At 36.0% G+C, this 16,441-nt stretch overlaps 1 protein-coding gene across 1 annotated transcript in view; it reads left to right on the top strand.

Moving 5' to 3' along the window:
- The window catches only part of LOC145674190 (condensin-2 complex subunit G2-like), a 101,498-nt gene that overhangs the window by 47,949 nt on the left and 37,108 nt on the right, over positions 1 to 16,441 (top strand). The window contains exons 6-7 of the mRNA XM_081744022.1: positions 7,655 to 7,824; positions 12,946 to 13,118. Of these exons, the coding sequence (XP_081600148.1) occupies positions 7,655 to 7,824; positions 12,946 to 13,118 (343 nt within the window). The remainder of the gene's footprint in view (positions 1 to 7,654; positions 7,825 to 12,945; positions 13,119 to 16,441) is intronic.

The raw sequence follows: 16,441 nt of genomic DNA on the forward strand, positions 1-16,441 counted from the left end.
TCTCGACATTTGTGTCTGTGTTCCTGTCGGATTCGATTAAATAGAATTTCGAATAGATACCAATATATATGACTAGCAGCGTTCACCCCGCTTCGCTGCGGTCACCCCGGAACGCAATAAACTTTGTTACTTAGATAATTTTTACTTTTTCGCTTTCAAATTGCAGTAAATGTTAACATTATAGCGCCTGTCATTTATGTTAACCCGCCGAGTGACACGGTCATGCGGGTTGCATATAAATACGTTTATTTTTATACCTATGATGAACTAACAAAGGATTTGTACGTTATGGACACTTGAATGGTCAATTATCTCAAGACACTGGTAATTAAAAATTAAAGTGATATGATAAAAACCATCTAGGGTCCAAATCCTAATAACCACCCAAAAATGAAAGAAATTGGTTCAGCCGTATTAGCGTGATGAGCTAACAAAGGATTTGTGCGTTCTCTTTTATATAATAGATAAATAATCATTTATTTGCGAGTCTGCACTCGTGCAATATACATTTTCGAAATTTTGATTTTGGAAATGAAGTGTATATAATGTTGAATAGTAAAAATAGTATAATAAAAAAAATATTCGTATAAATATTGATTAATTAATTAGTGTTAAACATGGATTTCCAATCAGGATTATATAGAGAGGATTTACTTCTAAGCGCAACCCGAAAACAAATATTTGAGTTTTAATCTGACCCAAAGTTGGTAACTTACAGGATAATTTATACATGATTGGTATTGTAATTTTTATGCTTTTATTATAATCCTCTATAAGTTATGATTTTACCAATTCTAAATGTAGAACGAGAAACAAGTGTAATATTATATTTGTTACGAAAAGCTTTTAAGCAATGATGCTTTCAGGACGTGATCTGAGGGAGAATTTGAGACCCCTCTCGAGCTAAGAAATTTCCGCCTTCAGGATCATATATTCGATCGTGCTCAATGTGGACTACCAATTTGTCCTCCACCCGCATATTGAAATTCCCCCCGAGGATAATTTTCTGAAGTCACCACTGTTTATAAATAGTTTTTCGTTACAAATCAGAGGATAATGGAGTAGTGAGTATACCTAATTTTTTTTAGCTATGGATTTAAGATTCGCAATTCATATAATGTTCCGTTCTATCCGAATTTGAAACAAAAGAAGTTTTCAATGAGTTACTCAAAGAAATATTTTCAGCCTCCGGATGAATTTAGGAAGACACTTAAAAAAGAAACAACTTGCTACCGGGTTTGAACTCACAAACATGTGATTGATAGTGTATCGACCCAAACCACTCGACCATTTTGTATGCCTTTGCATGTCTTTTTTTGCCTTTTGTTATTGCAGTTTATTGTTCCATACTCGCTTTTGTTTATTCCGATACGACTATGAATTCTCAGTAAATATTTGGACGTTACAGCTCTTGCAATGTATAAAAGTTTTTTAGAATAAATCACAATCGATATTATGTCCTAATAACATACGTAAAACAGGTTGAATTCGTGAAATGATTGAGGTTGGACTGAGCGTAAATGTTTTCATAGTTAGGAGCCTGGATATGCAAACCCGCTTAACGTGGGGATTTAATATTGTGAAATTCGGTACCAAGTTCGCTGAAAATTGCTCTAGGCGTTCAGAAGTTATGCTTGAACATATATACATCAAATTATATATTAAAAAACATTACTCTGATATAGAACCTTATGCAAAAGGTGGAATAGGGCTGAAGTAATACTTGTATACATACGAGGCCTGTCCAAAAAAAATACTACCATTTTGTTTTTGTGAAAACTTCGTGCCGTAGGTTGGCCAAATTTTGCATCATGGTATAGGGGTCAATGATGTCTTTAGCTTGCAGATGGCGTTACTTTCATTTGCGTCTTCTGTTGTAGAGGAATGGTTATGTTGGGTGCTCTTCTATGTTCTCGGCGCGGATAAAATGATAAAAGACGTGGTTGTACGGATTTTTGGGAAGAATCAAAGTCTTGCGGAGGCTATATCTCGTAAGAAAAAAACTCGTTTTTGCACTCAAAAGAAAGAAACTCGTTTTTGCACTCAACGGCTGCTCTCATAGCACTTTCCAATGAGGGGTCACAAGCCTGTTTCCAGCAGTAGGAAGACTACTAAAATCGGTTCCTGGAAGCGGAAGGAAAGTAGCTTGTAGGGGATTAGAACTAAGTAAACCTCAGGTGAGTTTGTTGGTTTCCCGGGACCATGGTCGAATACTTTTTCGACAGGCCTCCTAAAGCCACTTACAGTGGCATTAGATATTAACTTGATATTTAGTCATGTATTTATTTCTTTGATTATTAATAGGAAAGAAAATCAACTCGGAAATAATTTTTAAAAGAAGGTAAATTCCTTAGGATATTGTTTGAGGAGAAATATTGTAGTCTTTGGGTACAAGATATAATAAAAAATAAATGATAGAATAATAGAGTAGAATAATAAATAATAAAATATACGAGGGTCAATCAAAAATTTAGTTGCAGTGCATAAGAAAATAAAACACGATACAAATTTTGCAATAACTTTATTTGTATCGTAAAGTTCCATTCACAATCTACTTTTCAACGTAATTACATCCGTTATTTAAGCATTTGACGAGGCGTGGTACAGCTTTTTCTATGCCTTCTGCAAAGAAATCCCGTCCAATGCCCGACAACCAGACTTGGACTGCAGCTTTCATCTCATCATCCGAGTGGTATCCTCGCTTTGAAAGTTTGTCTTTCATGGGACCAAACACATGGAAGTCACACGGTGAAAGATCTGAGCTATAAGGAGGGTGATCCCACACTTCCCACCTAAAGTCATCCCTCAGCATCATCAATATCTGTACGTCCGTTCTCTAACATGTTTCAGTGGCCGCGGTGGCTCATTGGTAGAGTGTTCACCTCTGGTACATTGGGTCTTTGATTCTATTCCAGCTCGCGCCAAGTGAGCTTTGTGGTGAACAAACACCGTGTGGGGGGTTTCTCGGGGTTCTCTTGTTTCCTCCCACTTTCTTCATTCCACCATTTCATTCATTTGTTATCATCACCGTCTATTTTACTCTAACCAGCATAAACGTGGGACGTAAAACTTAAAGATTTCATTTCACTTTCAAACGTGTTGCACCACTTTGCGATAGCTTGATGTGACATTGCATTTTCACCATACACTTCATGTATCTGCCGAGAAATTTCAGTCCAGTTACATCATTGCACTCCCAAAAAATGAATCACTGAACGCATTTCCAATTTGGACGCCACTTGCAATTGTCGAGACATGTTTACGACTAATTATCAGAACCCTTCCACTTGCCTCGTGAAAGTCAGTACGTCACACGACACAGCTACATGTCTACAGTGTTGCCACACAGTTTCATCAAAATAGCCTTTGACCGAAAATATTTACGAAGGAATGCAACTAACTTTCTGACTGACCCACGTACAATTCGTGGACGATATAAAAAGAGTTCCATTCTCACATCAAGACGAAGAGATTATTGCCACTAGATGCTTTGGTTTTTATAGATCAACTATGGAGAAATCTACTTAGGTTCTAGCATCATTGCTTAATCCTTGTTGCAAGGGGTGCCATTTCTAACTAATGTTTTCAAGTCTCTTTTTCTCTAGTCAACTAGACATATGCCACAATTCAAGTTCTATCCCAACTTTTTTTACCTAAAGTACAAAAGAAGGATATTGCCATTAGTAATAATTTCAGCTAATGTATTTGATATTGATTCCTTTTTATCTACTTGGTGATACTTCATAAAAAAAACTTATATTACAATTTACATTATTATACTGGACAATTACATTAGTAAATATAAGAATGACATAGAAAGTTATATTTTCGTTGAACTTCTTCATCCCTTTTTTCCAGTTCTGACAAGCAGAGCGTGCGATATCAGGACTCAAGTTGGGCAATAAGAGTTATATATCCTTAAAGAGAGACAAGTAGTTAGTTAATTACCAAGTTATTAGGTACAGTCCAGTCCGCCAATAAGAAAAAAGTGGTGGGACTTCAAAGGTAACATGGGGGTGTATGGAAAACACAAGAAATAAAGCGTTTCTCCCGTCTTTCCTATGTATATGGGAAAGTGAAACAGCGATTCAAATGACATGTTCAAGTTACACAGTTGATGTGGAGAGTAGAAAGGATCGAATGATCCAAACAAAAGCAGTTTGTACAATGTGCACATCTTACAACAACGAACAAAGACAACGAGTTTTCCGAGAAATTTGTTCCTGCGAATGTCAGTTCACGAAGAAACTGATCCTGGCTGGATGACAGGACTAGTGCAGCCCCTAGATGTGTATTTTTTCGTTCTTACAAGAACTTTGTCAAGTTCGTCATGACACAATCGGACTTTCCCAGGAAACAAACATATGGCACCGTGAGAAGTTCTTGAATCTCCAATCGTTTACGCTGTATCAGTTTTGTATTCTCCCGTTCCGCAACATGGTTCGATCTGCTTTTTACAAAGCGGGGTACCTGGACATCGAACCGGAAGCATTCCAGATACCCATTCAGTACTGCTTCGATTCCCTTACCATTAAATTAAGTTATCACTGCAAGTCAAGGACTATTACAAGATGTGCACATTGTAAAAGTGCTTTTGTTTGGATTATTTGATTCTTTCTACTCTCCACATCAACTATGTGGCTTGAACATGTAATCTGGATCGCTATCTCACCTTCCCAAATACATAGGAGAGACGAGAGAAACGCTTTATTTCTTGTGTTTACCATAGAGTCCCATGTTACCAGTCCCATCACTTTTTTCCTCTTGGAAGACTGCAACTAATAACTTGGTAATTAACTAACTACTTGATGCTCTTTAAGGATATGTAACTCATTGCGCAACTCGAGTCTTGATATCGAACCTTCTGCTTGTGAGTAGTTTATCTGAGAATTAAATAAGGTTAGAAAGGCAAATAAGACTTATTTTAAAGAATTCTTGAATCAACAAATGATATTATTGGCAAAGGACAGTATAGTCTGACTGCACAAAACTACAAAACAACACTTAATTTTGTATACTACTTGATACTTAGACCACTAATTAAATACCTTTCCTCCTTGTAGTGATACAACAAAACCTAAAACATTTAAATGTTATCAGTGAATAACAAACTAAAATAAATAATAGTAAGTTTATTGCTTAAGTTTTATATTTCAATTTTGCGTAACTAACAAAGGGAAAATTCTACTCAGCTGGTAACATTTTGTAACAAAATTTATAACTATTTTTAGTGTTGCCTACGGGACAAGACGAGACTACAAATAGTTTTCTTGTCTCGATTCGTAAATTTTGTAATATTCTCGTCTCGTCTCGATTCTCGAAGAAATATTTCTCGATTCTCGAAAAGTACAAAATTTATGCCCTATTTTTTAAATTTCATTTAGAATTTATCAAAATTCTTCTATGTCACGAGAAATCCACGAAAGGTATATTATAACAACATTTAAACCATATTTATTATTAGAGTATATTGTATAATTGTATATTTCTAAACGTTAAATCTTTATTATGTTAGTGACTCAGTGGTAGAGCGTTTACCTCTGGTGTGTGAGGTCCTTGATTCAATCCCAGCTCGCGCTAAGTGAACGTTGTGGTTCACAAACACTGTGTATGTAGGTTTTCTCGGGGTTCTCCCGTTATCTGCCACTTTCTTCATTCCACTATTTCTTCATTTCTCATCATCGCCGTCTCCTTTAGCCTAGCTGGCATAATCGTGGCATGTAAAACTGTATAATTTATATTATGTTCGTAGAATTATTTTAGCAATTGATAGCTTTTATACTATGAATTATGGTGCATTAAAGGGTCTTTGAGTTCTAGGACTTTGATGAACTACTGTTGCGATCGAGATTAGAAAAAAAAATCGTCTCATGTCAAATTTGACAATGTACTTTTGAGTTGAGTTGATTTTAGTTTAGCGTCCCTTTCAGCAGCGAGGCTATATGAGACGTGGACCTACTGATTAACGTGGAATCCGAACCACATGAGCTCCCGCCGGGAATCGAACCCGGGTCTCCCACGCCAAAGGCGCGTACGCTAACCGCTTAGCCATGGAGGAGCTCACAATGTACTTTTCGTCTCGCTGTCAAATCACTAATTACTTTTCAAAATCAAACTCTTCACACAGTAGATTTTGCAAGTCAAGAACTTGTTTGACTCTTTCTTAGATAATCTAAAAAATTCAATACATGACATGGAAATATTAAAAGTACAGCAGTTTATTATTACTCCATGCATGTTTCATCCTACTTTTAATCCTGTTCATGTAAGAGTTGCTTGGGGGAATAGCAAATGTGATGATGCACGATGTTCATTAAATTTGTATTATCGCCACTGTAACACATTTCTATAAATTCCGGACCTAATTACAATATAAATTAACTAATCAACATATGTTTATCTAAAAAGGAAAAGAGAGAGAAAAATAAATCTTCCAGTTTAACGTCCCACAATTACGTTCTTTACGCTAGGGGGAACGGATGATTAAGAGGCCTCATCCCGGCGAAATTAAAATACCGCTAATTTTACAGTAATTGTGTGATATTTTAAATAGATAACAGATAATCAAAATGTTGAACAAGAGCGCCCTAGACAATATTATTTTGCGTGAGGTACCGTCATCACAAGTCAACTAGTGGCTTTTCGTTTTCAGACGTTTAGAAACGCGAAAATAAATGCCTATTTTTAAAATGGCTCGAAATCGAAAGCAGATAAGTGAGTCGTGATAACGGTATCTCATGTAGATTGATATTGTCTAGGGCGCTCTTGTTCCACATTTCGATTACCTATTTGAATGTATCACATAATTACTGTAAAATTAGCGGTATTTTAATTTTGCCGGGATGAGGCCTCTTAAGGCAAGAGAATGATGAAAGAATTGGTGAAATGAGAATGTAGAAGTACCCTAAACGGGAGTACACTATAAACAAAAAACACGAGAGAGGGAAGAGATAAATTCAAGTTGTGGGTTGTTCTAAAGTAGAAGACATTCTTAATAATTATACGTACAGAAGCTTAATAATTATACAGCTCCCACCTAACAAGCATATATCAATATTTTACTGAAAGGATATGTCCATCAGAGGAATAGTTTTTCCTCCAATATTTTAATCTATACGAAGACAAAGTAGATCAATCAAACATATGTATCTCCTCTTCTTTCGAATTCTAACAATGTTGTTTAATTTGAACAATATACTATGATTTTTGCTCGTTGATATATTGTACTTGAATGGTGTTTATTTTCCCCATTTAACTTTTAATAAAACATCACAGGAATTCTTCTGTTTGCGTTTAGAGGTTTCCCTTTGCACCACACTTGCACCACATCCAGTTCTGCACCAATGCAATTTACGAGTAAAAATAATGGGCATTCTCTTTTACCCGACTTCAATTCAACATATTCTCGAGTTCGATTTGTTTTTGCATTTTTCCGACAAATTCTCGGTTGATAATAGCGCTGAAAAAATTCTACATCCGCGTTGGTTTTTGCTTTTTATCTTGTCTTGGTGTCAAGACTCACCTCTCAAAGTTTTCGGTGTTATTTTGGAGTAGCCTGTATATCGGAACGGCAATATTGTTTTGCACAAAGCTTGCAAGATTAATTACTTGATTTTTTACAGATGGTATTATATTTTGTATTTTTACTTTCCAGATGATTATTGAGCAAAGATTGGCAAACAACAGTCCTTCTCATCTCTGCACAGACGTATTCATAGAAGAATGTTTTCTTATGTACATCCGACTGACAATTTTGCTTTATGGTAAAAATCCACAGTTCAGTTCTTCAGATGAATGTTTGAATTTGCTTGATTGGGCTTTAAGGTTAGTGCTAAGTTAAGGAGCAACATCATTTTTTTTTTCGCTGGCGTGGGTGAGGAAGTTGTAGTACATAATAATATTTATTTTAGAAAGACGAAATGTAACTTGACCTTATTCTGAAATTTGCTGATATTATTTACAGTAGAACATACCTTTCTGTACTCTACGCGACAAAATACTTTTGAAGTACTGTGAAAAAAAAAAATTGATTCCTTCAGTGCCTTTTCATTGTCAAACAATGTTTGATTATGATGTTCGAAACCGAAATCACTTGTTCAAGTGTAATAAATTTCTTAGAATTAGAAAAAAAAGTTTAACGTCCCACAGTTATGATCTTTAGGTTAAAGGAGGCAGATAATTAATTAAAGCGAAAGCAATTTTTTTGTTCTCCCACCGCCAAAAATTCAACTTGACCATATAATCATATAAGGTAATAAAGCCTCATCTAAGGAGATAAATTAGGTCAATTACTGACGTAGTGAACACGTGACCGTACTAATATTTGACAATTTTTATACCTATAAAAGAGAATAAGATGGACCAGCGAAATTTGCAATGGTATATATTAGGGTCCTAGAGACTAATTACCAATTATTGTTTCTGACAATTCCCAAAATAAAGGGATGGGCTAATGTACCCCTCCCAAATCTGCAAAATGATGCACCGATGTTCCTTTTATGAAAGGAAATGGTCCCCCGTACACAACCATATACTGTATATAACCATATAAAGTAATAAGATCTCATTAAAGAGGATAAATTAAATCATAAAACCTCCCAAATTTGAACTTTTGGCAATTTTTTACCCATGAAAGGGTGCGAGATGGACCTCCAGAAACTTACAAAGGTACATATACCCTGGTCCTATACTACTATACTATATTTTTTAAATTTGGCAATTTCCAAAATTTATTAGGGTAGGCCAATGTTCCCCTCCCAAAATTTAGGGGGTGAGCCAAGGTACCCGTACCCATATCCTATGAAACGGTATGGACTCCTGTACACACCCATATAACCATATAAGATAATGAAACCTCATCAAAGGAGATAAATTAGGTCAAAAACCTCCGATATTTACATTTTTGGTAATTTTTCACCCATGAAAGGGAACGAGATGGACCACCCAAAACTTGCAGAGATACATACTATGATCTTATGCTACGATACCAAATTTTTAAATTTGGCAATTTACAAAATTTACTTCGAGTGGTCCTAGGTACTCCTCCCAAAATTTAGAAGGTGTGCAAAGGTACCCCTGCCAAAATCAGGAGGATATTGACTCCTATTACGCCATACCACGTGATGAGGTCACGTCACGTCCCTCAGCCAATCATAGCTGAGTCAGACCAACTGTCGCCCTTACTACTATTACTTTCATATTACTATAGCGGTAGAGAATCATTTGCAAGGGTAGGAAGATAGCAACACGTAACTTTATTACTCACTTGAATCTCCTTTCATACCTGCTCATAATTACCTGATTATCTATTAACTAATTGATCTTCATTAAAACCTAAAGGCAAATTGAAAAAAGTAATCTTGTATCTCAACTTTTTTATTTATCATTAGTTTCCATTCATATTTCACAGAGTTAAGGACCATGGATATTAGACTGTTTACATTTATACGTGGAATATAATCTCAGGTAGATGTCCGTTGTTATGGTCCTCATAGACACAGGCCTTGTGTAAGCATATGATTCATGACAAGGGTCAACGCAACTGCATTCTATGAAGTTCACTATGTGGTGTGATATGACGTCAGAAATGATCATTAGGCCACACTTTGAAGCTGAAGCCAATGCAGAAACGGTGACCGCTGATCCATATCGAAACACGATTGAGATTATTGTTCGTCCTGCAGTAGTAAACATGCCTTAGATGTGGTTTCAACAAGATGGAGCCACAGCACACACGGTAAGGGCCTTAATTGGGCTTTTGAGGACCATTTTCGGCCAGTGTCAGACTGGACAGAGTGGCGAGGCGAAGATCTCCACCTGCGCCCACCCTCTTATGGCGCCCCTCTGTCACAATAAAACAGGCTTAGTTGTATTGAAGTCAAGACAATTTTAGTTAAAATTTCCATTATTGTTTTTATAATAAATATCATATAACAGAGTTATTGCCCGTTTGCGTAGATTATTTAAAGGCTTTGAGCTGTCAAGTCGCCGTGCTATGCTCGTTGCGAGTGTAGGCACAGCCAGATATTCTAGATGGTATGTAACAACTTGGTCTGATCTAATATTATCATAAGCGGCCTTGTGACTGCTGTATGGCTCATTCTGTCGTCTCGATATTTGACTGTGGTAATGTTATAGTGTTAGCGTAAGCGACACGTACGTGTTTTCAGGTAGGAAAGTAGATGTCAATTAAGGCAATAATATTGTGTGCTATTGTTTATGGTGTTATTTAATAATGGAATTTGACTTTAGTATTCATAGATGTTTCGGTAAAAATGGAAATATTTTTTTTATAAAATTTTCTTCAGAATTTTAGTACCAAAATTATGCGTAAATTATGTCTAACGTATCTGAAAGACATCTTCACATTCCGTCTGACTAAATTTCCAATAGTTATGAAATTAGAAGTTTATTTTGGTTAAAAGTTAACAGTCGCTGTTTTGACTAGATCAGTGGGTCGTCTGCATGGTAAGAACGGAAACGGTATGTAAGTTTAACATTTAAAATTTTGCTAGAGCGACAGGACGTTTAGATTTTATATTGAAGATAAGGCTCAAAAGCCCAATATTTATTTATATTTTAATTTAAAATATTATACGCGGTGCTAAGAGAGCAGAGCAGCCCGAGCAAGAAGTTTACGAGACAAATGGTTGAAATTCGAAACTCAAATGACAGAAGCTCTTTACACAGAGCTATTTGAGCTTACAATACTAACTTCGAATTAGCCACTGTCCCCAAAAATGGACTACTTTACTGTATGGTAAATGGTCCAATCACTAGCAACAAGTTTAAATCACTCAGAGAGAAATTTTCTCACCTGTATGGAAACGTTAAAATGTTTTCGGAAAATCTCAACAGAGAATGGGATGAAAACGAACTTCATCTCCTGGTGGATGCTGATTTTGCAACAAAAGGAATTCGGTGCAAAAAGCTCTTTTTGATGAAAACTGCTCTAATAAGGATTCGTCTTTGCAAGAAGAAGCCAAGTGGAAGAAGTTCCAAGCAGAAACCTTCTACAAAATTTGTTACACTGCTTTTACAAGTGTTGGGGAGAGATTAATTCCAAGTGAACATTTAATGGAAGATTGTGCCTGTTTGGACCCAAAGAGATTTGAAGAAATAAAGAAAATGGTTATCAGATGGAGCCCTGAAAACATTACCAGAAAACACAGGCGTGTGTAAGGAAATTTTGTTACGCGAACTCGAACAATTTGCGCTTCATAACAAAGATTACTTCAAAAATCTGAATTATACTTCTACTAGTGGTATCGATGTAGTTCAGTATCCAGTTGATTCTGGAAATGAAGACGAATGGAGTGAAAGCAAAACGGAAAATCAGGATCAGCTGAATCCAGGATTGCATACACTGAGAGTTTATATTCTTGTATGAACTGATTTTAAATGAAAGCACTTATAGCAATTTATATTGTGTGTACAAATATGATGTGGCTCTTCCAACTTACCCGGTAACTTGTAAATGTTTATTTTCTAAGTTGAAGATCATTAAATCAAAACTGAGATGACTTTTAGGGCAAAGTCTACTGGAAAATTTAATGTTCCTTATTATTGAATACGTCCAGAATTTTCCTGTAGATTAGATGTTATTGGAAGCAAAAGAGCAAAAAGTTCAAGAGATCTTAAACGATTACTCATGCTGTGAAATTTAATATAGTACTTAGTGGTATTTTTTCCTTCTGTTTGTATTGGAATAGGTAGACTACTGCTAATTTACCCATCCTACATTCACATTTTTCTTAATTGCAATTATATTATTCTGTGCTATGCAACATTTATAGTATTTCGTCCTAGTAGTTTTGTGTATAACTGTGTATACTTAATGCAGTGAAGAAATTAAGAAGTCATTTTAAAAGCCAAAATGTTTACTTAAATTTGTCCATGAGGCGCCCCTCTAAGTTTCTATCTCCGGTTAGCTCTGACAGCTCGAGTCCGACACTGCTTTCGGCTATCGAATCATCTCGAAAAACACTGACATAAATTGGTCCTTCCGTTCACCTGAGCTCACTCCGATTGATAATTTTCTTTGGGGATATCTGAAGGATGATAACAAAACTCAAACAATACAGTAACTCAAGGACAATATTCGTGCAGAAATACGGACACTCGGACCACAAGTGTTGACTCCTGTCATGAATCATGTGTTACACAAGGCCCACATCTGTGAGAACCATAACGCCGGACACCTGCCTCAGATTATATTCCACACATAAGTGTAAACAATCTTCCGTCCTTGGTCTTTAACTCTGTGAAATATCAATGGAAACAGATGATAAATAAAACAGTTATTTACGGTTATATTTCCTTTGTGACTTTCGGCCCACTCTGTACTATTCATAAATGGCATTTTAGTGTTTTTTCGGGGCCGCGCTGGCTCAGTAGTAGAGTGTTCACTTCTGGTGCATGGAATCTTGGGTTCGATCCAAGCTCGCGTCAAGTTAACTTTGTGGTAAACAAACAACGTGTGCGTGGGTTTTCTCCGGGTTCTCCCGTTTCCTCCCAATTTTTGTTCATTCCACCATTTCCTTCATCTCTCATCATCACCGTCTCGTTTAGCCTATGTGGCAAACTGTGGGACGTAAGAAAAGATTCCATTTCATTTTTTTTTGTTTTGTTGTAAACAGTGTTAAGTTTAATCCATATTAACAATTTCTCTCAGAGCAAACGGATAAAACTTTGAAGGGGCATAGTAGAAGAAACAGTTTGTAAAAATAATATATATTTAACGTCTTAATTTAAAGTGTATTACGATGTACTCAAAAAACGTGGAGTATATAGAATAAAAAAAATGTAATGCTTTGTAAAAACTGTATTATTGAAGACTTTGTTAAGATTGATAGATAAAAAAAAAATCATAAAAGAGTGTATAATAACTGTATTGTTTAGTCTTTGCCAAGGCGTAGGATAAAAAATACCTGCTTTATTTTTCAGTCATCTCCTACCAAAGTTGCCAAAATTGGAACCAATAAATATTTCAGATGCCCTCGCCTATAGATGTATGAAGAAAATATGCTTTTTAGCTAAAGACATGGTTGCACTTAACAAATCAAATTGGCACTTTTGTGAGGTTTTGTTAGCTTGCAGTAAAAGAATGCTGGAATCAGGTATGCTTTATTTCTATCGCTTAACTGTAGATGAAAATTGTTTCAGTCAAACTTTGTTAATAGTTATATTTATGAGAAAATATATGAAATAATATTTGTTGTACTGTAGCAGTCTTAACTATCCAATCTTTTAGATGTAAGAAGTGTATATAAAGTATAGGACTGGGTTTTATATGATTTTAATTTAGTTTAGCGACTCTTTCATCAACGAGGCTATATGAGACGTGAACCTATAGTTTAACGTGGGATGCAAAACACATAAGTTCCCGTCAGGAATCGAACCCGGGTCCCCCCGCCAAGGATAGGATTAGGGAAATAATATACAAGGTGTTAATGAACCATACCGAACTGTAAGGGGTGATTCCTTACATCAAAATAAGAGGAAAAGTTCATATGAACCTATGGCGAAAAGTGCATAGTTTCAGAGCTAGGGCTGCCCAAAATCGCAAAAAAAAAACTTAATTTTCAACATGCCCTATTTCGAATTTCAGAAACTGTGGATGATGGTTCCTTTTCAGCGTAAAGGAAGCCACGCATATACACAATCCAAGAATGCAAATTTCATCAGTTGTCAATAGTTGTAGAGGGTATTTCCTTCACGGTGTAATTCTCAAATATCCTTTCAATATAGTTTTTAGATATACCTTGATTTCAAGCAGGGTTGATTTCAAGCATGTAACTTTGTCAGACGGTACATAAACTTACAGAACTATTTTCGTGACCGATTAGGCCTACAGGAGAACATTTTTTCGTTATTCGTTACTTTGCAAAAATGTCAAATATACTGCGGAAAGCTTTGTCCGTTGCAAACAATAAAATTCAATTAAAAATTCTCACCGAGAATTACTAGCTACTTCTGATATGCTCAGAAAGCAATGTCTTTGGTGTTAAATTCATATACAAGTATGCTAAAGCCGTAGTTATTCCTTGTTTTAACTATGCATTGGTATAGAACTTTAAGGGTATAAATACCATGGCAATACGTTGTTGGCAAAATTGAGAATAGAGGATCAAAGGCGGCAGAGAAGTGCCATTCTGGCGGTTTAATGTGATACTGCTGGTTTCAAGCCGGTGTAACGGGCAATTTTTACCCTAGCAAATTATTACCCTAGAGGGTAAAATTTGCCCGGGAAAATTTGACGTCAACAATAGGGGTACAAATATTATCGTGAAAATATTACCCTACATGTCAATCAAATATATTGTTGAAAGGTGGGTAAAAATTGACCGGGAAAAAATGACTTCTCACGAGAGAGGGTAATAATATCCCGGGCAAATTGTACCCTATAGCTAAACTCGCTTGAACTACACAGTAAATTTCTCCTAAAGAGGGTAATAATTGACCAGGAAAAAATGACTTCTCACGAAAGAGGGTAATAATTTCCCGGGCAAATTGTACCCTATAGCTAAACTCGGTTGAACTACACAGTAAATTTCTCCTAAAGAGGGTAATAATTGACCAGGAAAAATGACTTCTCACGAAAGAGGGTAATAATATCCCGGGCAAATAGTACCCTCTTGCTAAACTCTATAGAATTACAGTATACATTTCTCCTAAGAAGGGTAATAAATAACCAGGAAAAAAATGACTTCTCACGAAAGAGGGTAATAATATCCCGGGCAAATTGTACCCTATAGCTAAACTCGCTTGAACTACACAGTAAATTTCTCCTAAAGAGGGTAATATATGACCAGGAAAAAATGACTTCTCACGAAAGAGGGTAATAATTTCCCGGGCAAATTGCACCGTATAGATAAACTCGCTTGAACTACACAGTAAATTTCTCCTAAAGAGGGTAATAATTGACCAGGAAAAAATGACTTCTCACGAAAGAGGGTAATAATATCCCGGGCAAATAGTACCCTCTTGCTAAACTCTATAGAATTACAGTATACATTTCTCCTAAGAAGGGTAATAATTGACCAGGAAAAAATGACTTCTCACGAATAAGGGTAATAATATCCCGGGCAAATTGTACCCTATAGCTAAACTCGCTTGAACTACACAGTAAATTTCTCCTAAAGAGGGTAATAATTGACCAGGAAAAAATGACTTCTCACGAAAGAGGGTAATAATATCCCGGGCAAATAGTACCCTCTTGCTAAACTCTATAGAATTACAGTATACATTTCTCCTAAGAAGGGTAATAATTGACCAGGAAAAAATGACTTCTCACGAATAAGGGTAATAATATCCCGGGCAAATTGTACCCTATAGCTAAACTCGCTTGAACTACACAGTAAATTTCTCCTAAAGAGGGTAATAATTGACCAGGAAAAAATGACTTCTCACGAAAGAGGGCAATAATTTCCCGGGCAAATTGTACCCTATAGCTAAACTCGCTTGAACTACAGAGTAAATTTCTCCTAAAGAGGGTAATAATTGACCAGGAAAAAATGACTTCTCACGAAAGAGGGTAATAATATCCCGGGCAAATAGTACCCTCTTGCTTAACTCTATAGAATTACAGTATACATTTCTCCTAAGAAGGGTAATAAATGACCAGGAAAAAATGACTTCTCACGAAAGAGGGTAATAATTTCCCGGGCAAATTGTACCCTATAGCTAAACTCGCTTGAACTACACAGTAAATTTCTCCTAAAGAGGGTAATAATTGACCAGGAAAAAATGACTTCTCACGAAAGAGGGTAATAATTTCCCGGGCAAATTGTACCCTATAGCTAAACTCGCTTGAACTAAACAGTAAATTTCTCCTAAAGAGGGTAATAATTGACCAGGAAAAAATGACTTCTCACGAAAGAGGGTAATAATATCCCGGGCAAATAGTACCCTCTTGATAAACTCTATAGAATTACAGTATACATTTCTCCTAAGAAGGGTAATAAATAACCAGGAAAAAATGACTTCTCACGAAAGAGGGTAATAATATCCCGGGCAAATTGTACCCTATAGCTAAACTCGCTTGAACTACACAGTAAATTTCTCCTAAAGAGGGTAATAATTGACCAGGAAAAAATGACTTCTCACGAAAGAGGGTAATAATATCCCGGGCAAATAGTACCCTCTTGCTAAACTCTATAGAATTACAGTATACATTTCTCCTAAGAAGGGTAATAAATAACCAGGAAAAAATGACTTCTCACGAAAGAGGGTAATAATATCCCGGGCAAATTGTACCCTATAGCTAAACTCGTTTGAAGTACACAGTAAATTTCTCCTAAAGAGGGTAATAATTGACCAGGAAAAAATGACTTCTCACGAAAGAGGGTAATAATTTCCCCGGCAAATTGTACCCTATAGCTAAACTAGCTTGAACTACACAGTAAATTTCTCCTAAAGAGGGTAATAAATGACCAGGAAA

The sequence above is a fragment of the Thermobia domestica genome, chromosome 17 (genome assembly GCF_964235325.1).
Source record: "Thermobia domestica chromosome 17, izTheDome1.hap1.1, whole genome shotgun sequence".
In the NCBI taxonomy this organism is placed as follows: Eukaryota; Metazoa; Arthropoda; class Insecta; order Zygentoma; family Lepismatidae; genus Thermobia; species Thermobia domestica.